Source organism: Mauremys mutica, chromosome 6 (assembly GCF_020497125.1).
Source record: "Mauremys mutica isolate MM-2020 ecotype Southern chromosome 6, ASM2049712v1, whole genome shotgun sequence".
NCBI classification, from domain to species: domain Eukaryota; kingdom Metazoa; phylum Chordata; order Testudines; family Geoemydidae; genus Mauremys; species Mauremys mutica.
The window spans coordinates 115,281,676-115,308,942 of record NC_059077.1 but is presented as its reverse complement, the minus strand read 5'-3'; the positions used below and the strand labels follow the sequence as shown (position 1 = coordinate 115,308,942).

At 42.7% G+C, this 27,267-nt stretch overlaps 1 protein-coding gene across 3 annotated transcripts in view; it reads left to right on the top strand.

Annotated features, from left to right (window-relative positions):
• Window positions 1-27,267, top strand: part of SUSD1 (sushi domain containing 1) — an 85,307-nt gene that overhangs the window by 36,088 nt on the left and 21,952 nt on the right. For 2 of the 3 annotated variants that reach the window (XM_045022052.1, XR_006580607.1), the window contains exons 10-17: window positions 3,478-3,572; window positions 5,200-5,386; window positions 6,425-6,519; window positions 6,728-6,914; window positions 8,617-8,711; window positions 10,576-10,765; window positions 14,195-14,289; window positions 17,904-18,090. In XM_045022052.1, coding sequence (XP_044877987.1) covers window positions 3,478-3,572; window positions 5,200-5,386; window positions 6,425-6,519; window positions 6,728-6,914; window positions 8,617-8,711; window positions 10,576-10,765; window positions 14,195-14,289; window positions 17,904-18,090 — 1,131 coding nt within the window. The remainder of the gene's footprint in view (window positions 1-3,477; window positions 3,573-5,199; window positions 5,387-6,424; window positions 6,520-6,727; window positions 6,915-8,616; window positions 8,712-10,575; window positions 10,766-14,194; window positions 14,290-17,903; window positions 18,091-27,267) is intronic. The other variant, XM_045022053.1, reaches the window with a different exon arrangement.

Sequence of the window (27,267 nt, the reverse complement as noted above, 5' to 3'; positions counted from 1 at the left end):
CCCACCTGAGCCCTGCCACCCTAGGCAGGTGGGCCAAAGCCCTGGATGACTTGCTGGGGCCCAGGGCTAACACCAGCCTTGGTGACCTCATTAAAATAGGGTCACAACCCACTTTGGGGTCCCAACTCACAGTCTGAGAACCTCTGCCTTAGAGCATGGCAGCCGAGGTGCGTACACTGGCACTATACTTGCCCTGTAGGTGGCAGCAGTGTTTGAATGGAAAGCAGGCGAGTGGAGAGAACACGATGGACTGTTATCTGTCTGAAGATTCAGCCTTTCCACTGGGTTCAGGGGAGCTGGAACAGTTCGTATAGTGGGGGTGCTCAGTGCCATTGAACCAAACTGTAAACCCTGTATATGATGGAAACCACTTCAAGCCAGGGTGTGTGGCCATGGGCGGGGGTATAATAGACCAGAGGAGGCTCTGCCTCCCCTGGTGCTGCCGCAGCCACCAGACCCCTGGTTGCAGGGTTTGGCAGTGAAGTTTTTGCTTTATTATGCCCCATACGAGTTCCGGGGCGGCTGAGTAGCACATACTGCCTCTTCAGCTGCCCCAGAACTTGCATGGGGCATATAAAAAAACTGTCTTCTACAGATGCTTTTCCCCTGGGCAGTGGGTGGGTTGGGTCCAGGGACGGGAGACAGGCATGGCTGCAGCCAGCCCCGGGTTCCCCCGGGCAGGGGAGGCTCGGGGCTTCGGTGGCAGGGGCAGGAGGCTTGGGGCTCGGAGCAGGGGACGCAGGGGGTCTTGTGGCTCCAGCTATGAGGAGGGCATGGGCAGAAGGGGCGGAGCTGGAGGCTCCATCCGTCACCCATGGATGCAGCAGCACCCCTAGTTCCAGCACCTATCCCTGGGTTGACAGTATTTGGCATGAAAGTTCCTCCCTGTACGCTGGTTTAAAGTGAGCTCTCTGCTTTCTGCCAGAGAATTTAAAAAGTGCTGGAAAATGAATAGATAAGATCCTAGCCTTAGAGTCATTTCCTTCTTTGTTTCTCTTGTTCTCAGCCCATTTATTTTCTTCCAGCTCCCAATTTCATCTTCAGGTCATTTTTCTCTTTCTTTTTGTTTTTCTCCCTCTTATCTCTTCCCACCAGCTCCCTTCCCCGGCTTTTACCAGCCTTTGTGACACGGCCCGTCTTTGCCCTCTTCCTGTATTCTCCCATGACCTCTGACTCCCCCAGTACTTCCCTCCATGCCCGGGCCCTGGTCCCCATCCCTGTCCCTCCTGTTTTCCGAAATCTTCCACTTGAGGTGGATGTTGGGCTGGATGCAATGGATAGGAAGAGGTTTACAGTACTAGCTTTGCTTTTGAACTTTAATTTTATGGAACAACAGTGTCATCCAGTGGCTTTCTATATTAAGGACAAGTTCAAGTTTCTTTTCTTAAACTAAGGGAAATAATTCCTTTCAGCTTTTTCTATTTCACATGGGAGTCTGAATTGACGTGGATATTAAGCATGTTCAGTCCTTACTTACATGCTATAGCCTGCTATGTTTATTAATCATAGTACATACATATACTCTCTTGTCTAATGTATACTATGTCTTAGTATCGCATGGTACTGGATAGCATATTTCTTATACTAATTAAACATCAGTTCCTGTACAGTTGCACGGAAACAAGGTGGCCATGAAGAGAACACCTGCAGTATACAAGAGAAAGAGATGAAAAGTACTATCTTTTGAAAGCATATACAATTTGGTTATTTGTTGCTGAATAAGAATAGGGCTTGGATTTTCTATGGATTATTGTGATCTTTTGGATACATTATACTTGAATACAGCTGCATAAAAAGGTTTTGTGCCTAATGTTTGGTTAGTTTTTCAGAGAATTTCAGTCACCTTATCTAAAAAAGACATCACAAATAGAAAACCACTCAACAAAGAGAAATTACCATGACTAGTGGGTTGGGTATTTTTAGAGCAGACAAAAGCGGTAACTTCTATACAAGGAGAGATTTTAAAAGAAGGGATTATGTAGTCTGAAAAGGAGAAATGGATGACGAACTTTAGTAGCGGAATATAAAAATAACAAACTGGGATAATGAAGGCTATTCAGACACTTGTGTTTATGCTCTTGCACAAGAGAGAAACAAGGGGATGTACAAAATTATAAAATATTGTATTGGGGGTATTGCACAGCTCAGGGAACTGCTTGGTTAAAACAAAAACCAGGTATGGAATTAGGATCTCAGTACCCGTCTATCTGAACCTCTAAATCTGAGGATAGGAGTTGGACAATGAATGTTCAAATAAGTGGGTCCAATTCTGGACCATCTGTAGTAATGGGATGCAGAATCTTTCAGTTCTAAGTCACTGGTTTGAGCCTGGCCGAGGGTGGTAGTGACCAAGATTTGCTGCTTGGATAAGTATCCTTCTTGCAGTGCATGGAATGGCAAGTTTGTCTGCAATTTAGCAGAGAGGCCAAAGCTTGAATAGACCTGGAGACTGTCGCTGTTCCATCTTCGTCACAGTTATTGGGGGGAAGAGTATACTGGTGGGGAAACTTGCATTATTGCTGCTCATGCTTTCCTATGCTCAGGCCAGTCTGTGGCTTAAAGAGAGGACTACTGGTTCCTGGGCTGTCATCCTGACATCTTTAAAATGTAAGTAATTTCAGTTTTCTAAATAGAATAATTAATTTTTGTGAAATGGCAGCAAACAATTAAAAGGAAACACTTTGATACACAGTGGATAACTAACCTGTGGAACTCAGTGCTGGATGATCTAAGTGAAGTGTGGTTCAATTACAACATAACTTAAGAATGACCATACTGGGTCAGACCAGTGGTCTGTCTAGCTCACTATGCTGCCTTCTGACAGTGGCTGATTCCAGATGTTTCAGAGGGAATGAACAGAAACGGGCAATTTGAGTGATCCATTCCCTTTAATCCAGTCCCAGCATCTGTCAGTCAGAGGCTTAGGGACATTCAGTGCATGGGATTGTTTCCCTGACCATCTTGACTAATAGCCATTGATGGACCTAGCCTCCATGAACTTTTTTTTTTTTTTTGACCTGGTTCTCCTTTTGGGCTTCACAGCATCCCCATGCAAAGATCTAATCTTCAGTTTAGGATGGGACCTTTTTCTCCCTCAACCTCTCAGTTTCAGGGCTATGCATCACTAGGGATGGGGGAAGAACATCTTAGCCCTAAATACATGTCTTGTTTAATGTGAATTTTATTAATGGTTCTTTTTATCCCTCGGTTCTCTACGTAGATTATCATAGACTGATTTCACTTATCTTTCTCTTTTTCTAATCTGCTTTTTCCCCCAGTGCTTGCAGCTCTTGATGAGATTTTCTTTACCCAAATACTTATATTTCTGAGCTAGTTCCCCACGTCCTCAGTACACACTATTGGTAATTAATGTGGTGAGATTTCAAATGTAGGTGTATGTTAACTTTGGTTATTTGTTATTTCTATATCTTTTCAGTTTATCTAGCGTGACTTTCATTTTCCCTCCTCCCCCTACAGTGAAGGCAGCCATTGGAAATGTGTCTGTATTTAATCAAACCTGTGTGAAGTGGAGAAGGAGCACTAGAGAAACCAACTTGAAGGTGGTGTATTTGGTAAGCAAGACAGGATGTTCGTGGTTTCTCCATTGCAGGACTGTCCCTTGGTACATTGGCACTTTGGCTGAAAATGGTATTTTCCACACTGCTTTGTGCTGACTTCCTCCCACTTAGTCCCCAGTCTGCGTCATTTCCTCCTTCCAGAAAATGTCCTTTTTGTGCTCATTTGAGTGCATTGATGAAAGGAGATCAGATGGGCGGAAACTCCACAGGCAGAGAACGAGTGGCTCCAGTGTTAGAGCCCAGGGGGAGGGCCCCTTGAAAGTGTGGCCTTCAAAGTCCGTAATTATTTGATGGGAGTTATGGCAGTAATTATTTGGTGAAGTTACTGAAATGTTTGCAGCAGGAGGACTCCTGCGAAGCAGCAGCAAATCAATTAATATGGCAACAAACATACTGTAATGGACACCAACGTAGGGAGTCATTCTCAGTGCTGTGACACACCAGTCCCTGAGGTGTTTGGTAGTGTTCTGGGTATACCTCAGTGCTGTGACACACCAGTCCCTGAGGTGTTTGGTAGTGTTCTGGGTATACCTCAGTGCTGTGACACACCAGTCCCTGAGGTGTTTGGTAGTGTTCTGGGTATACCACACAAGAGCCGTAGGTGCGCCAAGCACTTCAGATATTAGCCTTTGGTGGGGTTTCAGTAAACACTTGCAGACTGTGGTGTATCACAAAGGATCACTTTATTTTTTGCCTTATATGTGCTTTCCCCTTCTCCCCCCATAAATAAACAGTGCAGTTACTCCTGGCTTTAAGATACAAATAAAAGATGACAAATGTAAGACACAGCAGGTCCCAGTCAAGCCCCTAAGGGCAGTGCAGTACAGGAGCATCATGTTGGTGCTCCTCAAGCCTAGCCCAGGAAAATTCACCCCAGGTTGCCTCTCTGCCAGAGATAATCATGCACTGGCCTGCAGAGCCCCCCAGCCAGAGTTCAATCCTTTTATCCAGCTCCTATAATCTTGCTCAGATCCATCCCCACAGGCCACTCCTGGTTATCCACATCCACTGCTACCCCTGGTGGCCCCTTACCAGTGACCGGTTGCTTCTGAGGCCGGCTGTCAACCTGTCAGTTCCTAAACTGCTTGGCCTTCTCTCCACAGTTAGCTCCAGGCTGTTGCCTCTAGCTCCTGCTCCCAAATAGACTCTGGCTCCCTTTCTTCAGAGTTCTGACGGCTGAATGTTGCCCTGCATGTCAACACAGTATCCAGTAATAGGCCAGTATGTTCATTTCAGTATGAAAATGATAGAGAATATAGCAACAACTTAATTAAAATAGCAGTGAATCTGTTAACAGGGCAGCACAGTGGTTAATGCAAAAGAAAATAAGGAGCAAATTCATTAATATAGTAAAAAAAAAAAAGCAATCAATATGCCAAGACGAATATAGGTGCAAATACAGAATTGAATCCATGAGTAGAAATGGGGACTTGTTGATAGAGTAGAGATTTGCATTGCATAGAGTAAGGTGATAGGATGGCGAAAGATGATAAAATGAGAGAATATGCTGGTGGTTGCATGGAGTTACTGAAAACCCACATGCTGACTGCAATACTCGCATTCATAAAATACACAGCAAGGGCTATAGAACTCAAATTTTGAGTTTCTTTTCCTTCTAAAGTTTCATGTACAAGGGCGAAGATGGCATCAAACGGCATTTTTTCATGAAGCAAAGTTTAACTTCACGGCAGAGAAAGAAACTCCAGAGCTGTGTCTAGACCTAAAAGAAGGCAGTAACTACACTGTGAACATCGCTGTATTGTCTCCTGAGCCCTCGAGACCAGTCACTGTAACAATCAATACAGTTGGTAAGTGTTATGCTGTTTGAGTTACTTAGCTGTTAGCGTTAAGGGAAGGCAGCTCACAGTAAATATGCTCATGTGGCTGATTCATTCTGACTCTAGTCAACTGGGTGAGGGATTGCCAATGTGAGGAGTAATGCATTTACTGGATTCAAAGCTCTAGATGAGGTGGTTGCTGGAGAGAAGCTGCATGAAGGGCCATAATGTATGATCAGGCCAAATAGGCCTTGAAAGGAAAGACCATGAGATATGGTCAGGCCAATTAGTTGCTGAAGGGAAGCTGTGTGGGAGGGACCAGGAGATATATGGTCAGGACTTCAGTTTTTCACTGTTTGGCACTCTCTGAGGGGTACAGAAATGCATTGTCTGTAGTGTGTTTTATTGCTTAAATGAAACTTGCCATGTTTTTGTATTGGCAACCGTACGTTCAATGTAAATACGTATGCAGAGGATGATACTACTGGAAAATATTTTCTGGTATAAACATTTGTTCTTTTTTAATATTTTTAAAAATATGATAAATGCAATTCATTTAAGTGAAAAAAATAACTTAGAATAGCAGGGTGTAGTTTGTTCTCTCTCTGCGTGCTTGGCAGTCCTGTTGTTAATAGTGAGACATAAGTGCATAAAACCAGAGCAAAATATCAGAGTTGAAATCCACCATACAGGTCTGAGGGGAACATTTAGAGACTACCGAGGCAGTGTGGCCCACTGGAGAGAGCACAGGTTAGGTTCTGTGCCCAGCCCTGCCATTGAGCTGCTGTGTGATCGTGTTACTTTGCTTCTGAGTGCCTCGATTTTGCCTCCAGCTCTTCATCTGTCTTGTCTGTTTGGATTGTCATTTCTTCAGTGCCAGAGCGCTCTCGTATTCTGTGTTAGTACTGTGCAGAGCACAGCGGAGCTTCTAACCGTTACTGCAAATAATCCATTGTAAATGACAAGAACATCGGGTTAGCTTTTAAATGCAATAAGGAGGAAATTTATCTCGGTGCAGGGCAATGGTTTTTGAGAGGCTATGACTTTTCCTTTTCTTCTGTTCTGTAGAAGAGGAAGGATTCCGCAATGTTTCAGTATTTAATGATACCTGTTTGAAATGGAAGAGACATTCTGGAAGAATTGGGGTGAAGGAAACCTACCAAGTGAGTGAGACATGTAATTTTTATTAATAGCTGAAGAGAAAAGTAAGGTTTGGGATTAAAGATTTTAGTGGAAGTTTTAACAATCCTTAAAAAAAAAAATGCTGTGAAAAAAGTTAGTAATTTGACGTGATTTTTAAACAGCTGTGTGAAGCTCCTGAGTTTTCCTGAAGATCTTATTAAAAGTTTGTTTGGTTTATTTCTGTGACAGTTTCACATGCAGGAACAACATGGATACTTGGTGAAATCCTCCCATGGAATGATGATTAACTTCACCACAGAGGAAGCGAACCCAGAGGTGTGCCTGCCTCTACAACTGGGCGTAAACTATACTGTGTCTATCACTGAGGCATCTACCAAGCTTGTTTTACAAATCCCCATAATGCTCCCAACAACTGGTAAGTGCTGTTCTCCTGGACATTGTCTCATTGTTTCCTTGTACTCTTCCATCGGTCGGTGTCCATCTGGTGTTTCTTATACTTCAGTTGTAAACTCTTTGGGGGGCAGAGACCATCTTTTGTTTTGTTTGTACAGCACCTAGCACAGTGGTGTCCTGGTCCTGGGGCTCCTAGGTGCCATAATCATACAAATAGATGATAATAATAAGAGGAGTAGGTTAAGTTCCTAGTGCAGTGACTGTGCATAATAACAGGCTTACTATGTTTTGAATTCTGACTATTCCAATGAGAGACATTTGAGGTTCGAAGAAGATAAGTAGAGGGACAAATCTATGAAGCAATCAGTCTTACATTGTCACATTAAGGGGGTAAGTTCCTCTCTTGTTGCTCCTTCTCAAAACCCATCAGAGTTACCGGAAGATGTGCAGGGGCATGAAGAGGATATCTGATTGTCTTGTCTAAATTAGGGATAAATACTGTACGGTCTGTATTCAGGCAAAATGCCCATTGACTGCCATGAGAGATTTGCTTGACAAAGTACTGGAAAATTTGTTCTTTTTGATTTGCATTTTCTTTGGGCTATAGAACATCTTTTTACATGATATGCAAAATATCCTGTGAATTTACAGTGCTGTAGAAGCGTGACTGTTAATAACAACGCATCACTAAGTGTATAGCCTTGTGGGAAGAAGGATGAAAAGGATGCTTTATAAAACAAACAAGAATGAATGAATGAACCCAGACCGCAAGCGCTGTTTTAAGTCTAGACATCCCCCCTTCCTAAAGTGATTTCATAAAGGTTGTTTTCTTTAAGGTTTCATAAGTCTCTTTTTCCTTTTTGCAAATGTTCCTGGGAATGCACCATTTCCTAATCCAGTCTTCCTTTTTTATTGCCATATAATTTGTGTTAACCGATGCAGTCCTCATATTGTAGAGCTGCTTCATACACCAATTTAAAGATCTATAAACCACTCAGTCTTGTGAGATCCAGAAACAGTCACTCTGCAGCTTGAGATCAGGGAGCATCTCTCTAGTGGGTGTCAGTAGTTATAGATCAGACACGTTCTTGCTTTCCAGCTTCTAGAGGACAGTATTGTTACATGTACACTCACGTTAGTGAAGGGCATTACCCTGAATACAGAGCACAGTATGCAAATTGCATACATACCGCACTAGTAGGAATGCTCAAGGCAGAGCTAGACTGCTTCCCAACGTCTGTTCAGACTGGATTGGCCTCCAACATAAGAAGGATCAAGTCTGTATGGAGAATCCTAAAACAAGATACACCATGCTTATCTAGATGGTAAATGCCTAGATAGCAGTAGTGTCTTCTTCTGAAATGAATAGACTGTAATGTCCTCTTTCAGGACTTTCCAGCCAATGGAAGTGAAACTATCATACACTAAAAACCAAAACCTGTTTGTTTTTGTTCTCATTATTCATGGCATTCTGTGCCAGATTGGTACTCAGTGAAATAATCTCTAGAGCTGTACTTGCTCCTTCACTTTGATCTCATATTCATAACTTCAGGAGTCTACAGAGTGGAATTAAAACATCCCTTCTATTTTTGCATGCCCTATTTTATCCCTTGTAAGAGGCACATCACAGAGCACATTAGAGAGAGTGAGATGAATGGTACTTTTAGTTTATTGTAAAGATAACAGCACAAGTTTCCCTTCAGTGTTTATTTTCCTGTGTGCAGAAGAGGAATTGCTCAGCAATGTGTCCATATTTAATGAAACCTGCGTGAAGTGGCAGAGAAAAGTTGCAAGAGCTGGGACAAAGGAAACATACACAGTAAGTGAGACACAATTTCTGTGTGTGTCTGAGGGGGAATTTTGGAACCAATCTGGGCAGCTGAACAGCTTTGAAGATTTATTTAGCTGGGTCTACTACAGTGTTGAATGAAGGGTAAATTGTTTTCTCTTTCTTTCCAGTAAGAACCATATAGCACTTTCAGTGAGGCTGGGTGAATGATTGAGGGGTAAAAAAATACATCCCCGTCATCAGGTTGGGTAAAGGGTTCACCAAACTTTGACTGAGGCCCTAAAGCTTGAGCCCACCTCTGTTCAAATAGAAAAGCTACAGGGACATTAACAGCAAATACAGTACTGTTAGATACTGTAACACTGGGAGAGAGTCATTCGTTATATATTTTGTGTTGCAGAAGTGCCTAGAGGACCCAGTCATGGACCAGGGTCCCATTCTGCTAGGAGCTGTACAAACATATGGGAATAATTTTAATCATTTTAGTAAGTGGGAAGAAATTAAGGCTCTGATTGAGGAAATTGTCCATATTCAGCAGAGCACTTAGACACATGCTTAAATCCCATTGAAGTCACTGAGGGGCAAAGTGGCTTGTCCAAGGTCACGCAACAAATCTGTGTCAGAGCCAGGAACAGAACCCATGTCTTCTAACTCCCAGTCCCCGGCGCTAAGCACCAGATCATATTTCCTGCCACACGTGGATGTTGGGAACATTTGTTTTGAGCAATGAAGGAATATACTGAAACCTCACATCCAGTTCAGTAGATTCATCTAAAGAACCTGTTTTAGTGTGATGCATTTTATGTGTGAGACTTTTTGAAAGGGCCTGTCTTTGGCTCTAGGTACTTCTGTAATATTTAAATATGCAAAAATAACAATAGAATGGGAAATATAAAGGCATAGAAATGAATTGCCCAACCGGGATAACTTAAACTAATAATCTGATGATGTAAATCCCCACATTCAGGCAATGGTGATATCCCAGTGAAAAGCCCAGAGAAAAAGTTGACTTTTACAGCATGTTCAGGTGGTTAAAAATTCCCATCTCTAACAGACCAGGGTGGGAACAGGTTCCAAAGTTGGGGACCATTCCTGGAAAATGACCTGCCACTATCCTCCTCTCTTATACACCACAAGAACCATTAGCTTGAGTACATTTGTTGCTCACAACTGAGGTGGGAAAGAGGCAGTGTACAAAGTAGTCTTGCCTGAAATTATTAGGGTTTTACAGTTCAAAACCAATTCCTTAAACCTGTACCGAACAGGTAATAGGCAGTGAATACAAACTAAAGACCGCTGGGATAATGTGCTTCCTGCACTTAACTGAGCAGTTCCATTTTGCACTAAATTCAGCTTCCAAACAGCTTCATTTAGAGCACTTCCTAGCAGTTTAGTCTGGAGGTGATAAAGGAATAGTTAAGTGTAACAGTGTCTATGTTGAGTCTCCATCAGATCACCCTCATCCATGCCCGAATCTCAAACCAACCCTGGCCATTCATTTCACTGCACCAGCCAGGTCAGATGAGATGGAAGCTTGGAGTTCCCTGTTTTTCATCAACTGTTGATGCTTCTGTGGACCAGGGAGAAAAATATGCAAAAGTACAGGAAAATTAACAGCAGATATAGTAGCGTTAACATTGGGAGAGAGTGGCTTATTCTGATTTGTATTGCGGTAGTGCCTAGGACAAGTGCTAATTATTTTAATAATTGTTTTAGTAGGTGGGAACAAATTAAGGCTCTGATTGAGCCGACCATCTCTGCTCAGCAAAGCTCATCAGCTCTTCAGTCCCTTTAAAGCAAGGATAAGTAGGCTGCTGTTACTTTAATGAACCAGCATTCTGAATTTTGGAGCTCCACTGCTAATATAATCATCTTTTTTTAAATCCCACAACAGTTTCATGTATTGGGACGAAGACGGTACCAGAAGGAATTCTCTCGTGAAATGATATTTAACTTCACAACAGGTGAAGAGACTCCAGAGGTGTGTTTAGAGCTGAACTCTGATGCTAACTACATGGTGAACATCACTACAGCATCCTCTAAGGGGACCTCGGCCCTAATTACTATAGCAGTTAAGACAGAGGGTAGGTATGACGCTTTGAAACATTTATAACTCATAGAGATAAGTCAGTGTGTGAGTCTCATTTCATTTTTTGGAGCCCAGAAGGTGGATCCGAAAACATTTTCTCTTGCTTTCACATACTTTGTACCTCTCAACCTCTTGAGGTCCAAATGTGAGATGCAAATGTTGGACGAAGACTAAAAATTAAAATGAAATGCGAATGGTCCAGGAAGCTTAAATTTAAATGAGATTAAATCCATTAACAAAAATCACACTCTTTACAACCTTGTGCTTCTGATATAAATAATTACTATTGATCATAAAACACCCTGTAACCAGGGGCATCAAAACAAATAACAAATAATGAACAGATCTCCTAACTCCTAGCTTTGTGTTTTAATCACAGTATCATTCCTTCTCACCAAGAGACTGAGACAGGAAAATTTAGCCTGTTGCATTAACACACCTGACTCTTGGAGAACTATTCGTGGGGAGGATAGTGCAAACCCAGAAGGCTTTAGTATTTGTAAGCTTCCAAGACTTTCTGCAGATGTGGAGCTCGTCTACGTGATACAATAGTCCAGACCAGAGGAGAATAAATTACAGCACGCACTAGTGTTCTGCACACTAACTGCCTGTGGACTCTGTTGGTGAGCACTAAGAGTTCCCTATGAACTAGATCAGCGCACACTCAGGAACTTTTTGGTGTGCGCAAACACACAGGCCAGTTAGTGCAGGACATGCTAGTGCACATGAGAATTTATACCTCTCTGTTGTGGACTAATGCACAACATAGACAAGCCCATAAAGAAACATACCTTGTGCCTCCACTTGATCTTTAGAAAAGAGAAAATAAGGTGGAAAGATTTAAACCTGCCAACTGTGTTACAAAGGCCATGTCTACACAGCAATCAAACCCATGGCTGGCCCGGGTCAGCTGACTCAGGGTGGTGAGGGTGGAGGGTCCCAGAGCTTGAGTTCCATCCCAAGCCTGAATTTCCACAGAGCAATTTTTAGGCCCAGTGCCAGTGCCTGAGCCCATGAGCCTGAGTCAGCTGACATGGGCCATGCCACGGGTCTTTTATCCCTGTGTAGATGTACCAAAGCTTTCTGGCCATGACCTTGTAGCTCAGAGCTTGGAACTTGTTTGCCATGTCAGCCTCCATCATATGACTATACCGATCAGAGGGCAAAAAAAGAAGTCAGGGTAAAATGTTGAACATTTTTTGTTATTTTTAGCTGAATTTCACATCTTTCTCTCCCCATCAGCAGTCCTTTTGAAGCTGCTCTGGAGAGAGCTGAAGCCTTTTAAAAACAGCTGTTTGAACATCATGTTTTGTCTTGCTGCTGGAGACAGATGTCAGTGAGGACAGACTTGAGTGTTAGTGTTTAAATTGGTGAAAAAGGCCTTAATTTCATTAATGAAATAAGATAAGCCCCAAAGGAAAGGAGTACAAGGCATCTGTCTTGAAAGGGAAGCGTAGGGCTGGAAGAGACCTTGAGAGGTGATCAAATCCAGCCCCCTGCACTGAGGCAGGACCAAGTAAACCTAGACCGTCCCTAACAGGTGTCTGTCCAACCTGTTCCTAAAAACCTCCGATGACGGGGATTCTACAGCCTCCCTCGGTAACCTATCCAGTGCTTAACTACCCTTATAGTTCAAAAGTTTTTCCTAATATCTAACCTAAGTCTCCCTTGCTGACGAATAAGCCCATTACTTCTTGCCCTACATTCAGTGGACGTGGAGAGCAATTGATCACAGTTCTCTTTAGCAGCGTGGTGGAGGGAGGGGCCTCATGTATTTTCCCTCCTGCACATTTTCTCAGGTCTGGGACAGGTGGTTGACAAGGTAAGGAAACTGTTTCTGTGCTTGTTTCATTTATATTAAAATGGTTAAAAGCAGCTATTTTCTTCTGCATAATAAAGTTTCAAAGCTGTATTAAGTCAGTGTTCAGCTGTAAACTTTGGAAAGAACCACCATAGCATTTTGTTCAGAGTTATGAACCACCTCTATTTCTGAGGTGTTCATAACTCTGAGGTTCTACTGTAACTGACATTGTTCCCTTAACTCACATCTTTATGCTTAAGAATTGCAACAGCGCATTTTTTTTTCATAGTGTATGTGCTGCAATGGCTAAGAATAACTCTATACACTAAGGATACTGTATCAGAATTTTTTAGCCCTTGTTTGTCCAAATGATACCCTCAGAAATCTAAGTTTTTTTGAGTGTGACTGGGAAGTAATGAATATTTTAAAATAACCTTACAGATAAGCTGGTACTCCATGTGCTAAGTGTTATTGAGATATTGTTTTGAGGAATGTAACCTATATGAATAGTACTGTTCTTTCAGTGGAAAAGTAGGTCTTAGTTCCTAAACAAAACTGTTGTGCATGTTGTGTTTGGATCATCAAAGCCTGAAACATTTGATGTTTAATATTTTGTTTATTCACTGAAGGAAGAGGCTTTTTTGGAATATAAGTAGTTCAAGGAATCCCTGCCCCTAACCCCACATATTAGTAAAAATGGGGGTCAAGCCAGATTTTCAAAATTGCTTATCACCCATCAGCTCTCACTTAGGCACTTACACAAGTGGCCAGGTTTTCAAGATGTGGGAATACTTGGGTATAGCTGGGTACTGAGCACTTTTGAAAATATGACCCTACTTGTGGTTGATGAGCAGTCTTGAAAATCTGGCTCATAATGTTTGTCATCTGCATTAGTGGTGCAAAGAGTTGAGATGGGCTGAAAGCAAAATTCCCATTTTACTCCAGTACCTACCGAATTGCTCCTCTGGGAAGGTATCTCCAGCAACCAGTGCCCTTGTACCACAGCAACAGCCAATTGGCACTTTCAGCTCTGCAGTAACACACGTAGAATTTACCACTGTCAATAGCGATTCCTTTTGGAAATGCCGCAAAAGCCCTGGTGTAATTTGACAAGAAGCCAGGTGCCCATCCTTCCCTCCTACTGGTTCGATGAGAACTGCTTCTATTGTCTGTGTCGTTTTGGCCCATACGTAGCAGGGAGCAGGTTTTGAAACAGAAATATTTGACTTGTGGTATATGCTGTTTCCCCAAAGCTGTCGCTTACCACTATTACTTTGATTGTAAAAGGAGAAAGCCAAGTCACCCTTCTAAAACTACACCCTCCCCTAGACTTAGGCAACTGATGTTTACCTTAATTTGTGGGGAGGCTTTAAAATTCCTTTAATACTACATTTGGGTTTTTTTGAAACCATAATTTCATTTTAAAATATTATACCCGATTTACAATATTTGGGCACTCAGAAAGGAATGAGGTTCCACTCCCTCCTAACAACGCTGGATCCTCTAAAGTAAAAACAGACTCAGACCGTGTCATTTTAAGCCAGTCGTGATCAATAATGTTACAGGAAGGTTTTAAAAATGTTTTTAGTTATGAGGCTTCCCCCTTTCTCACTCTCTCTGCAGTAAAGGAAGCCTTCAGTAATATGGTGATACTTAACGACACCTGCTTGAAATGGAGGCAAAGCCTAAGGAGAGCTGGTAGGAAGGAAATCTATTCAGTAAGTGATACATATTTTGAATGTTTTATTTAAAAAAAATCAAAATCAAGCAAATATTGGCAAACCAGAGTCTTCATACGTTGTTGCTTTTCGGATCTCCACTCAGGGGCGGCTCCAGGCACCAGCTCTCCAAGCGTATGCCTGGGGCGGCAAGCCGCAGGGGGCGGCCTGCCAGTCGCCGTGAGGGCAGCAGTCAGGCAGCCTTTGGTAGCATGCCTGCAGGAGGTCCACCGGTCCCGCGGTTTCGGCGGCAATTCAGCGGTGGGTACGTCGAAGGCGCGGGACTGGCGGACCTCCCGCAGACAAGCCGCCAAATCCGCGTTACCAGCAGACCTCCCGCAGGCATGCTGCCAAAAGCCACCCTGACTGCCGTGCCTGGGGCAGCAAAATACATAGAGCCTCCCCTGTCTCCACTCTTCTTGCATGGCATTGAGTCACAGTGACAGGGGAACCTGGCATGCAGCATCGTAAGAAAACTAAACAGGCCAGTGGATCATCGTTTGAAAAAGACTACACACAACCATGCTTTTTGTTGTTTCTTGCTCACCTCTGTTTTCTGCTTGTTGTTTATTTCTTCCTTTCTGCTGCTCTGTTCGTCTCCAGCCTTCAGCTATTCCTCGTTCTTTACACAAACTCAAACAGGCCAATGTGCCTTTCCATGTAGTCTCAATGATCCTCTCACCCTGCTGTGGACCCTCCACTGAGGCTGTCTGTGGTGGGCCCGAGACTGGCTGCTCTTATCTAAAGTTTCCACAGTTAGAGATTATCTAGAGTTTATTGCATCCCTCTAGCTGAGGGACAGCCTGTAAGATTTAAACAGAGCATGTGGTCTATTTTTTTTCTTACTAAAAAAACTGAGAATAGATAGAACTGTGAAATTGTTTGTTTTGAGTTACTAACATTGTGACTATTTGGCACCAGAGCAGTGGAAAATATGCATGACTACAAGTGTACATACAAGCCCAGCTGTCTATAACTTGGTCCTGAGAGGGACTGGGCATTTTCATTTCATGTGGATATAGCACACTTGGACTTTCAGAAAGCCTTTGACGAGGTCCCTAACCAAAGGCTCTTAAGCAAGCTAGACAGGCATGAGATAAGAGGGAAGGTCCTCTCATGGATCAGTAACTGGTTAAAAGACAGGAAACAAAGGGTAGTAATAAACGGCCATTTTTCAGAAGAGAGAGAGGTAAATAGCAGTGTTCCCCAGGGGTCTGTACTGGGACCAGTGCTGTACAATATATTCATAAATGATCTGGAAAAAGAGTGAAGTGGAAAAATTTGCTGATGATACTAAACTACTCAAGATAGTTCAGTCCAAAGCAAACTGCGAAGAATTAAAAAGGGATTTCGCAAAACTGGGTGACCGGGCAACAAAATCGCAGATGAAATTCGATGTTGATAAATACAAAGTAATGCCAATTGGAAAACATAATCCCAACTACACATCCAAAAAAAGTGTGTTCAAATTGGCTATTACCACTCAGGAAAGAGATCTTGGAATCATTGTGGATAGTTCTCTGAAAAAATCCATTCAATATGCACCCGCAGTCAAAAAAGCAAACCATTTTAGGAACCATTAGGAACGGGATAGATAATACAACAAAATATCATAATGTTTCTATATAAATACATGGTATGCCCACACCTTGAATACTGCATGCAGTTCTGATCACCCCATCTAAACAAGGGTATATTAGAACTGGAAAAGGTACAGAGAAGGGCAACAAACATGATTAGGGGTATGGAACAGCTTCCGTATGAGGAGACATTATGACTCCACTGGCCATCACATACAGTCCCCAGCTCAAACCCCTCCAACGCATCATCAGGGATCTACAACCCATCCTGGACAATGATCCCACACTTTCACAGGCCTTGGGTGGCAGGCCAGTCCTCGCCCACAGACAACCTGCCAACCTGAAGCATATTCTCACCAACAACTGCACACCGCACCATAGTAACTCTAGCTCAGGAACCAACCCATGCAACAAACCTCGATGCCAACTCTGCCCACATATCTACACCAGCAACACCATCACAGGACCTAACCAGATCAGCCACACCATCACCGGTTCATTCACCTGCACGTCCACCAATGTAATATATGCCATCATATGCCAGCAGTGCCCCTCTGCTATGTACATCGGCCAAACTGGAAAGTCTCTAAGGAAAAGGATAAATGGACACAAATCAGACATTAGGAATGGCAATATACAAAAACCTGTAGGAGAACACTTCAACCTCCCTGGCCACACAATAGCAGATTTTAAGGTGGCCATCCTACAGCAAAAAAACTTTAGGACCAGACTTCAAAGAGAAACGGCTGAGCTCCAGTTCATCTGCAAATTTAACACCATCAGTTTAGGACTAAACAAAGACTGTGAATGGCTTGCCAATTACAGAACCAGTTTCTCTTCCCTTGGTTTTCACACCTCAGCTGCTGGAACAGGGCCCCATCCTCCCTGATTGATCTAACCTCGTTATCTCTAGCTTGCTTCTTGCTTGCTTATATATACACACCTGTCCCTGGAAATTTCCACTGCTTGCATCCGAAGAAGTGGGTATTCACCCACGAAAGCTCATGCTGCAAAACTTCTGTTAGTCTATAAGGTGCCACAGGATTCTTTGCTGCTTCTACAGAACCAGACTAACACGGCTACCCCTCTGATATTAAAAAGACTGGGACTTTTCCGCTTAGGATATGATGGAGGTCTATAAAATCTTGACTGGTGTGGAGAAAGTGAATAAGGAAGTGTTATTTACTCCTTCTCATAACACAAGAACCAGGCGTTGCCCAATGAAATTAACAGGCAACAGGTTTAAAACAAACAAAAGGAAGAACTTCTTCACAGAATGCACAAGTCAAGCTGTGGAACTTGTTGCCAGGGGATGTTGTGAAGGCACAGAGTTCAAAAGAAAATTAGATTAGTTCCTCAAAGATAGGTCAGTCAATGGCTATTAGCCAAGGTCGTCAGGGGTGCAATCATCTGAGTGTCCCTAGCCTCTGATTGTCAAAAGCTGGGAGGGGACAGTGGGATTGATCACTTGACAATTGCCTGTTCTGTTCATTCACTCTAAAGCACCTGGCATTGGCCACTGTCAGAAGACAGGATAGTGGGCTAGATGGACCATTGGTCTGACCCAGTAAGGCTGTTCTTATGTTGGCTTCAACACCTTTCAGGATCAAGTGATAACTGCACAGCATGCAAGTGGGTCCACTTTGTAAATGTCCTGTTTCCGCAATGAAGATACATGAGTAGGCTGCTGGTTCCTGTTAGCTGGCAAACTAGCAGTTTTGGGGCTGGGGTTTGTTTACCAAAAAAAAGAAAAGGGAGGGAGGGATGAAGTGCAAGAACTAGCTTTAGTATAGTGCCATTACAGTTTATCCACAAGCATGCTGTGTCTTCATAAAACCTGGAAATGTTCTGATTATAGTAACGCTCAAGAAATTTAATGCGCTACGTTTGTATGGACATGTAGATTTTCAACAAGGATATGGTAAATTACTTTTTCATAAAGTTTATGATAAATGGTTTAGACTATCCCACAAATTGAACTCACGTGAAGTGTCAAAGCCTTCCATTTTCAGCACTGTGACTGTTTCATTACAGTTTCACATACAGGGTCGACGCTGGTATCAGAAGGAGTTCTTTCATGAAATGGCCTTTAACCTCACCACTTACGGACAGACTCCAGAGGTGTGTCTTGATTTGCGCCCAGGCACCAATTACACTGTGAATATTTCCATGGCAGCTTTGGATCTTTCTGTGCTAGTTTCCATGACAACTCCAATTATTGGTACGTCCTACTTTTTTTTTTTTTAACAAGATGACCACTTGAGTGTGAGTGCATAGCCTAAATGGCAGTATTGACAACTGACTTGAACTTAATGTCTCAGTGTGGATTGTTGAAAAACTCCTGCCTTGTGCCCAAAAATTGTAATCTAATTGTTACAGATTTCATGCTGTTTCTTGTTGTCAGCAAATCCCAAAGCACTGGGACAATGGCTGTCATGTGTTTTTAAATGTTATTTCAGCATCACAGGGTAACTGGAGAGGAAGGATGGGCCAGTGATTGGGATGCTAGCCTGGAACTCTGGAGATCTAGTTCAATCCCCTGCTGTGCCAAAGACTTCCTGTATGACCTTGGGCAAGTCACTTAGTCTCTGTGTGCCTCACTCCACCATCTGTACCACGAGGATAATGGCACTGCCCTACCTCACAGGGGTTGAAAGATTGTGAGGTACTCAGATACTATGAGTACCATAGACTGATATTGCTACCGATGGTGATATTAAAAGGTATTCCAGCAAAAAGGCACTGTTGGCAGAGGAGGAGAAAGAGCATGTTATGCTTCGTGTTTTAATTGTAATTTGCTTCCAGAATTTTTTTTCCATAAAGAAAACTGCACTAATAAAAATCTGCAGCCTTTGAGCTTATTTTGATTCCAGTTAAACTGGTTTAAATTAGGACCTTTTTGTACCATTCCTATGCTGAAAAGCTTCTGGGTTAGATTAAAAAAAACAACAACACAGTGAAACACTAGCTTTGGTGTTGGCAGCAGACAGGTGGGACAGATGAAACCTAGCAAGTGCTTTGAATTCTGTAGCTATGTTCAGCCACTAGGTGCAGCTGTTTATCTACTGGATACCCAATGAAGAACTAGGGAGCTGTTTATCTGATATTCTCCAAATCATGAATACTTCAGTACTTTTTTAATAGCTTTTAGCTATTAAGACGTCATAGAGGGGGAAAAAAATCTCTTCCTTGTGTGCAAAAGTTATTGTGTAGGGCACACAGTGTTCTGGATCACTTTAGTGATGAACAGCAATTATTGGATGATTTTTGCTTGAAAATTGCCTAGTTGTCGTTCAAAAGTAGTGAATTGTTGTATCTGTTCATGTGTTTTGTTAGAACAAAGCATGTCCCAGAATTTTATTGATTGAGATTCTTTTGAATATCCACAGTTATAACCTGTAGGCATTACACTTTATATTGTCATCCTGTAAGAGTTCACAAGCTATGCAAGAGTAGTTCATTACTTGTTCAGATGACCTGTACAGAATACTTTCTAGCAGGTGCTGCATGAAGTGGTGTTGATGATTTGGCACCTGGCATGTTTCTCTTTGAGCTGAGTTAGTACAGAATAAACACACCAGCATAGTCCTGGGTGAGGTATCTGTAGAGCCCTCCGTGAATACAAATTTATATCCTTGGATGCAGATATATATTTATATCCACACAGGGCTGTAGGTATTTGGTGGAGAGGCATAAAAATTTGGTCATGTCTGCTTATCAAGTAAGATCTCATTAAAAGGCCCATTTTACTTTTTTATAAGAGTAATGGGGTTTGAGTCACTTTTGATTTAGCTCCCACATTAAATTTTATAAAATTACACAAAATTATACATTGCATATTAGGATTAATAAAACTTTCCATTATTTTTTTTAAAATTCCAAGAAAACAGTGTTTGGTATGGATTTCAGCTTTCTCCAGCAGTGTTTGCAACCCAAATGTTGCAACATTGTGCTTGTTAATGACTGCTAGTAAGTGAAACTGACCAGTCTGTTTTGTAATCCCGGGGAGTGAAATGCAAAAAGAAAACCAAGATGATTAATGATGAAAACTAAATTAGATTTTTAACATTCTTTCCATGTTAATAATTTTAGCTGCTGTAGTACCAGTGAAGAAGCATTTAAAGTAACTCGTCTAACAATGTCCGTTTAACTTCTGTGCCATGTCTCTGAAATTATATTCTTCCTACCTAAATCCCTCTTGCGGTTTATTTAGGATATAGTATTCTTTACTTCCTGTCTTGCACAGCTGTGAGCTGCTGAATCAGGGCTGGTCTACACTATGGGGCAGGGATTGATCCAGGTTATGCAACTTCAGCTACGTGAATAACGTAGCTGAAGTCGATGTACTTAGATCTACTTACTGTGGTGTGTTGACAGAAGATGCTCTCCCGTCAATTTCCCTTGCGCTTTTCGTTGAGGCGGAGTACTGGAGTTGACACTAGAGTGATCGGCGGTCGATTTAGCGCGTCTATACTAGACACAATAAATCGACCCCTGCTGGATCAGTCGCTGCCTGTCGATCCGGACGGTAGTGTAGATAAGCCCTCAGATGGCTGTACTTTTGTGGTAGTGGAGTTATCCTAATTTGTATGCCAGTTTAAGCTTGTTAAAGTGCTTTGTGGCCCTTTGGGATCAAAAGTCCTATGTAAATATAAGATACCTCAGAAGATCTAATGTCGTAAGGAAGTTGAAAGACTGAAACAAATGTTTTACTTTGGATGTACTGTAACTGGCCTAACCTTTGTTATCGGGTGATGTAGCTGCTGGTGGTTTCATGCTGATTTCTTTGGGGGAAGCATAAGGAGGTATGGCCCTCAATTTACCCACAGTTAACAAATGTTTCTAGTGAGTCATGGATTTACGTTTTAGAACATAGGATCACATCTTTAGCTGGTGTAAATTCCCATACCTCATTAACTTCAATAGAGCTACTCCAGTTTACTGCAGTTGAGGACCAGGCCCATAGATTCTGTAATGCTAGAGGCCCTCTTATAGAGACACATCATTGCATGGTGACCATATTCCTCTATGGAGGAAATTAATAAGGTTGGAGAGTGTATTTAGTGTCAACATGTGCCGTACAGTTACATGTTAGTGAAAGGTTGTCTTGTGCTAAGACAGAAAAAAGAGAGAGAATCTACAGCGTTGATAAATGTCTGTCAGGAAACCTACCTTGGCTTCAGATATCCTGAATGAGATGATTCATTATGCCCATAATGGGATGTGTAGGCAGCCTGGCAAGCAGATTCCTTTTAAAATAAGTCTGTGATGAGCATGTTGTTGTTCTCGTCTCCTGGCCATAAAGATTCTCTATAGAGTGCTTCATAGAGCACTGAAATTCTGTTCCTTTCATATTCCCAGCAGTATCCTTCTTAGGCTGCCTTCTCTGCCCTCCCGGCTTGCATAAGAGTTTTTACCATGTGCTCACGTGAGATGGGAGCTCGAGTCATGAAAACTGGTTGGGCAGTCATTGCCCAATCGCTGTTAAAAGACTGGAGATGTGAGCTTTCTGTGTTTTGGCAGGAAGGACAGTTTGTGTCTTTCTCTCCTGCTCCCTTCCATCACATCCCCTCCAAAAAAAAAAAAGGCTGTTAAGGTTGTACTGTCTCTGATTCATTATTTCTCTATTGGGGTTACTGATTGTGTGTAGTCTCAAGTGTGCTTTTCCCTTTTATAGATCATTCGTGAAGAAGATATCCTAGGTAAAACATTGTCGCTGACTATTTCTGAATTTAAGAAATGTATTTTTATAACACTCACTGCCATTTGAAAAATGGCTAGGGAGAATTTAAGAAATACTGGTCTTAAATGAATAAGCCACAGCAAGGATATGTGTCATAGAATCATACATGGTTAGGGTTGGAAGAGACCTCAGGAGGTCATATAGTTCCACCACCTGCTCAAAGCAGGACCAATCCCCAACTAAATCATCCCAGCCAGGGCTTTATCAAGCCGGGCCTTAAAAACCTCTAAGAATGAAGATTCCACCACCTCCCTAGGTAACCCATTCCAGTGCTTCATAGAATCATAGAATATCAGGGTTGGAAGGGACCTCAGGAGGTCATCTAGTCCAACCCCCTGCTCAAAGCAGGGCCAAACCCAACTAAATCATCCCAGCCAGGGCTTTGTCAAGCCTGACCGTAAAAACCTCCTAGTGAAATAGTTTTTCCTAATATCCAACCAAGACCTCCCCCATTGCAACTTGAGACCACTGCTCCTTGTTCTGTTATCTGCCATCACTGAGAACAGCCTAGCTCCATCCTCTTTGGAATCTCCCTTCAGGTAGTTGAAGGCTGCTATCAAATCCCACCTCACTCTTCTCTTCTGCAGACTAAATAATCCCAGTCCCCTCAGCCTCTCCTCATAAGTCATGTGCCCTGGCCCCGTGATCATTGTCGTTGCCCTCCACTGGACTCCCTTCAGTTTGTCCACATCCTTTCTGTAGTGGGGGGCCCAAAACTGGACACAATACTCCAGATGTGGCCTCACCAGTTGAAAATAGAAGGGAATAATCACTTCCCTCAATCTGCTGGCAGTGCTCCTACTAATGCAGCCCAATATGTCATTAGCCTTCTTGGCACAAGGGCACACTACTGACTCATATCCAGCTTCTCATCCACTAATCCCCAGTTCCTTTTCTGCAGAACTGCTGCTTAGCCAGTTGGTCCCTAGCCTGTAGCAGTGCATGGGATTCTTCCATCACTAAGGACTCTGCACTTGTCCTTGTTGAACCTCATTAGCTTTATTTTGGCTCAATCCTCCAATTTGTCTAGATCACTCTGGACCCTATCCCTACCCTCCAGTGTATCTACCTTTCCCCCTAGCTTAGTGTCATCCGCGAACTTACTGAGGATGCAGTCCATCGCATCATCCAGATCATTAATGAAGATGTTGAACAAAACTGACCCCAGGACCGACCCCTGAGGCACTCCACTTGATACCGGCTGCCAACTAGTCATGGAGCCGTTGATCACTACCCTTTGAGCCCGACAATCTAGCATGCTTTCTATTCACCTTATAGTCCATTCATCCAGTCCATACTTTTTTAACTTGCTGGCAAGAATACTGTGGGAGACTGTATCAAAAGCTATGCTAAAGTCAAGGTAAATCACATCCATCGCTTTGCCCATATCCACAGAGCCAGTTATGTCATCACAGAAGGCAATCAGGCTGGTCAGGCATGACTTGCCCTTGGTGAATCCATGCTGACTGTTCCCGATCACCTTCCTCTCCTCCAAGTGCTTCAAAATGGATTCCTTGAGGACCTGCTCTATGATTTTTTCAGGGACTGAGGTGAGTCTGACCAGTCTGTAGTTCCCCAGATTCTCCTTCTTCCCTTTTTTAAAGATGGTCACTATATTTGCCTTTTTCCAATCATCCGGCACCTCCCCCAATCACCATGAGTTTTCAAAGATAATGGCTAATGGCTCTGAAATCACATTAGCCAACTCAGCACCCTCAGATGCATTGCATCTGGCCCCGTGGACTTGTGCATGTCCAGCTTTTCTAAACAGTCCTTAACCTGTTCTTTCACCACTGAGGGTTGCTCACCTCCTCTCCATACTGTGTTGCCCAGTGCAGCAGTTTGGGAGCTGACCTTCTCTGTGAAGACGGAAGCAAAAAAAGCATTGAGTACTTCAGCTTTTTCTGCATCATCCGTCACTAGGTTGCCTCCCCCATTCAGTAAGGGTCCCACACTTTCCCTGACCACCTTCTTGTTGCTAACATACCTATAGAAATCCTTCTTGTTACCTTTCACATCCCTTGCTAGTTGCAACTCCAGTTGTGCTTTCGCCTTCCTGATTATACCCCTGCATTCTCGAGCAATATTTTTTTACTCCGCTCTAGTCATCTGTCCAAGTTTCCACTTCTTGTAAGCTTCCTTTTTGTGTTAAACTCACCAAAGATTTCTCTGTTAAGCCAAGCTGGTCACCTGCCATATTTACTATTCTTTCTGCACATCGGGATGGTTTATTCCTGCACCCTCAATAAGGCTTCTTTAAAATACAGCCACCTCTCCTGGACTACTTTCCCTCTCATATTAGCATCCCAGGGGATCCTGCCCATCAATTCCCTGAGGGAGTCAAAGTCTGCTTTTCCGAAGTCCAGGGTCTGTATTCCGCTGCTCTCCTTTCTTCCTTGTGTCAGGATCCTGAACTTGACCATCTCATGGTCACTGCTGCCCAGGTTGCCACCCACTTCTACTCCTCACAATTCTTCCATATTTGTGAGCAGCAGGTCAAGAGGAGCACAGCCCCTAGTAGGTTCCTCCAGCACTTGCCCCAGGAAATTGTCCCTACAATCTCCAAAAGCTTCCTGGATTGTCTGTGCGCAGTGTTGGTGGGAGTTCGTGCTGAGTGAATAGATGCCTCCTTCTGATAAAGAGGGTGCAAACTGCCCTGTAAAAACATTATTAATCTGAACATACAACAGTTTCCTGCCATTTAGAAAAGTCCATTTTAAAATGCCGAGGCAATAAAACATCTATGTCTGTGAGCCTCTTGAAAAAGCATAAGGAAGGGAGAGAAGATACTTGGAAATCAGTATATTTTGTAACATTCTCCATATCAGACTGATTAAAAAATGTTCTGTACCTGCAGAATAGCTACACTTAAAAGTCATGGCCAGAATTTTCAAAAACACTTAGTGATTTTGAGCGTGTCCGTTTTTGGGTGCTCAACTTGATACACGTTAAAGAGACCTGATTTTCAGGTGCACTTCTTGAAAATCAACCACCACTAGTCTCAATAGGGCAACCAGTATCACTAGTTACTTTTTGAAATCTCAGCGCATGATCTTGCTGAATGTTGTTTATTTTTCTAATGTGCCACAGCTGTACAGATATGTAAAGAATTAACATGGTCCCTGTCCTGCAGAGCCTACAGAGTAAGTACTGTGCAAATAATAAAAAAAGAAGGCAGATGCACTTTGGAACAGAAGCTTAAGAGCTACAGTATGTTTCTTGCAACAATAGCACAAGGATGGTGAAATGAGGGGGAGGTTGTCCTTGAAATATTAGCGGAATGCGATGCAAAACAAGTGTGTTTGAGAAGAGATTTGAGAGGCAGAGATGGGGAACATTTGGAGACAGTAATTAAGAAGGCAGTCCCAACATACAGTAGGAGGAGTGTGAAAGAAGGTGTGAAAATGAATGTGTTCGTTGTTTGTTCCACTCTCATTGTGCTGCAGCCATCACATTATCTCCCAGGCTTTGTGCTTTATAACCTTCAGTTTTATAATTTGTTTTTTAAAATTGTTTTTCTCAGATAACATTTATTTTCTTGTAACATCCTAAGAACGTCTTTATAAATACATCTTTCTTGTAAAGTTGGGGTAAACAGCAGGCATATCAACAGAGAGCAGCCAGTGTTAATTTTTAAGGAGCACCATCAAGGTTTTTAGACCTGAAAGCCAGACCCTCTGGCTGTATTTTGACTTGCAGGCTCCATGTCTGCTCCACTGTTTTGGCTTCAAAGAGTAGGATTTTGTGCATAATTGAGTACTCTGTCTGTTCATTAAAGAGGAACAAGCAGGCAGAGTGCAGGGATAATATGACATGTATGTGTGCTTCTGTCCACATGAAGAAACCCAGCACCTCTAGCTGGTCACCCAAGAACAGTGGTGAGATGTTAGTCCACCTGCAGCCCTTGTTTGGGGGGGAAGGAAATGATAGATTCTTCAGAAAGAGACCTTTTAAAAGAGGAAATTTTAACACTGAGGCCACTAGCTAACCACCAGTTGTTTAACACTTTGGAGACTGGCCAGTTTCCTAAGGTTTAGAATGAACCGCTCTGTGTTGGAACACAGTGCTTGTTGGGAAGATCCCTGGTCACAGGGAAGTGGAGTTATTGTGTCTGAGTTACTAAAGGGGAACATTTAACTTCCCCTCCAATGAAAACATGCATATTGGGTTCTGTAACCTCTTCCAGTATTTTCTTCCCACACATAACCTCTTTAAAAAAAAGAAAAAGAAAAATAGAAAATTGCCGTGAGTCAGGGTATGTTCCTACTTTACACTCTGCTTATTGTTACTTGCTACTGGTATTTGTATATACCAGTTACAGGGGTTGGATAAAGATATTGCAGGAGCTTTTGAGTTCTCAGACCTCTCAGATGCCCTTCTGGCACACAAATATAGTGACCCCTCACTCTTCTTCTTAAAAATTATTTACATCAGAAATGAATAATCATGAAACTGAAGGTCTAGAAAGAGGTATTTGCCCTAAAGGAATGAATTCCACAGCATTATGTTTCCTCCATGAATAGTTTTGTGGTGCCCCTCTCATTTCTGGGTTTTTCTCACATATTGCATCCCGAAATGGAATTCTGTAACCTTAGGGGAAAAGAAAACAGCTTACCATTGTTCTGCTCATGTGCAAGTAGGAATAGAGTCAGGCTAACTCACCCAACTCCCCTCATGGTTGGGGGATCTTTAATTTATTTTTCTTTTTTCAAATGTTAAAAATTTCTGCCTTCCACTGAGGGAGGAAGGGACCGTAGGAAACATGTAGATTTACTGTGGATATTCCCTGCTATTTGTGCTATCATAACAGACCCCAGGGGGTGATGAGTTACAACATATACCTCTTAGGCTTTGGCTACACTTGCACTTCAAAGCGCTGCCGCGGCAGCGCTTTGAAGCGCTAAGTGTAGTCAAAGCGCCAGCGCTGGGAGAGAGCTCTCCCAGCGCTATCCGTACTCCACCTCCCTGTGGGGAATAACGGACAGCGCTGGGAGCCGCCCTCCCAGCGCTGGGGCTTTGACCACACTGGCGCTTTGCAGCGCCGCAATTTGCAGCACTGGAGAGGGTGTGTTTTCACACCCTGCTGCAGCGCTGCAAATTTGCAAGTGTAGCCAAGGCCTTAGAAAAGAATTACAGAGAAATGATTTTCTGTTTCAGTGAAGCAGGCAGGGGCATTGATGACAACCAGTAATATAAATGTATGTGTTTTTATGTGACAGGGATTTAGTCTCCAATCCTGCAAACCTGTGATATATTTAACTTTAAATATGTGAGTAGTCCTATTGAAGCTCATGGGACTGCTTAAATGAATAAAATGTAAGCACATGCATAAACTGTTGACAGGATCGGTGCCATAAACTAGCCCAATGCTATTGTCTGTGAGAGGTTGTATGTGAAATCCTTCCTCCATATATAAACTTAATCTCCTTCCAGTGTGTTGTGGGGTCTCTACAAGTCTCTGTTTTGGCCATTTCTCCTTCTGCATCCTGTCTCTGGGCAGTCACATTGACAAATACGACTCCAGCTGTCATCGTTATGCTGATAACTTGTAGATTTACTTCTGCACGCCTGATCTGTCTCCTCCTGGCCAAAGCAAAATCTCAGTTTAGTTTTCTGACATCTCCCCATAGACCAGGGGTCGGCAACCTTTACTAT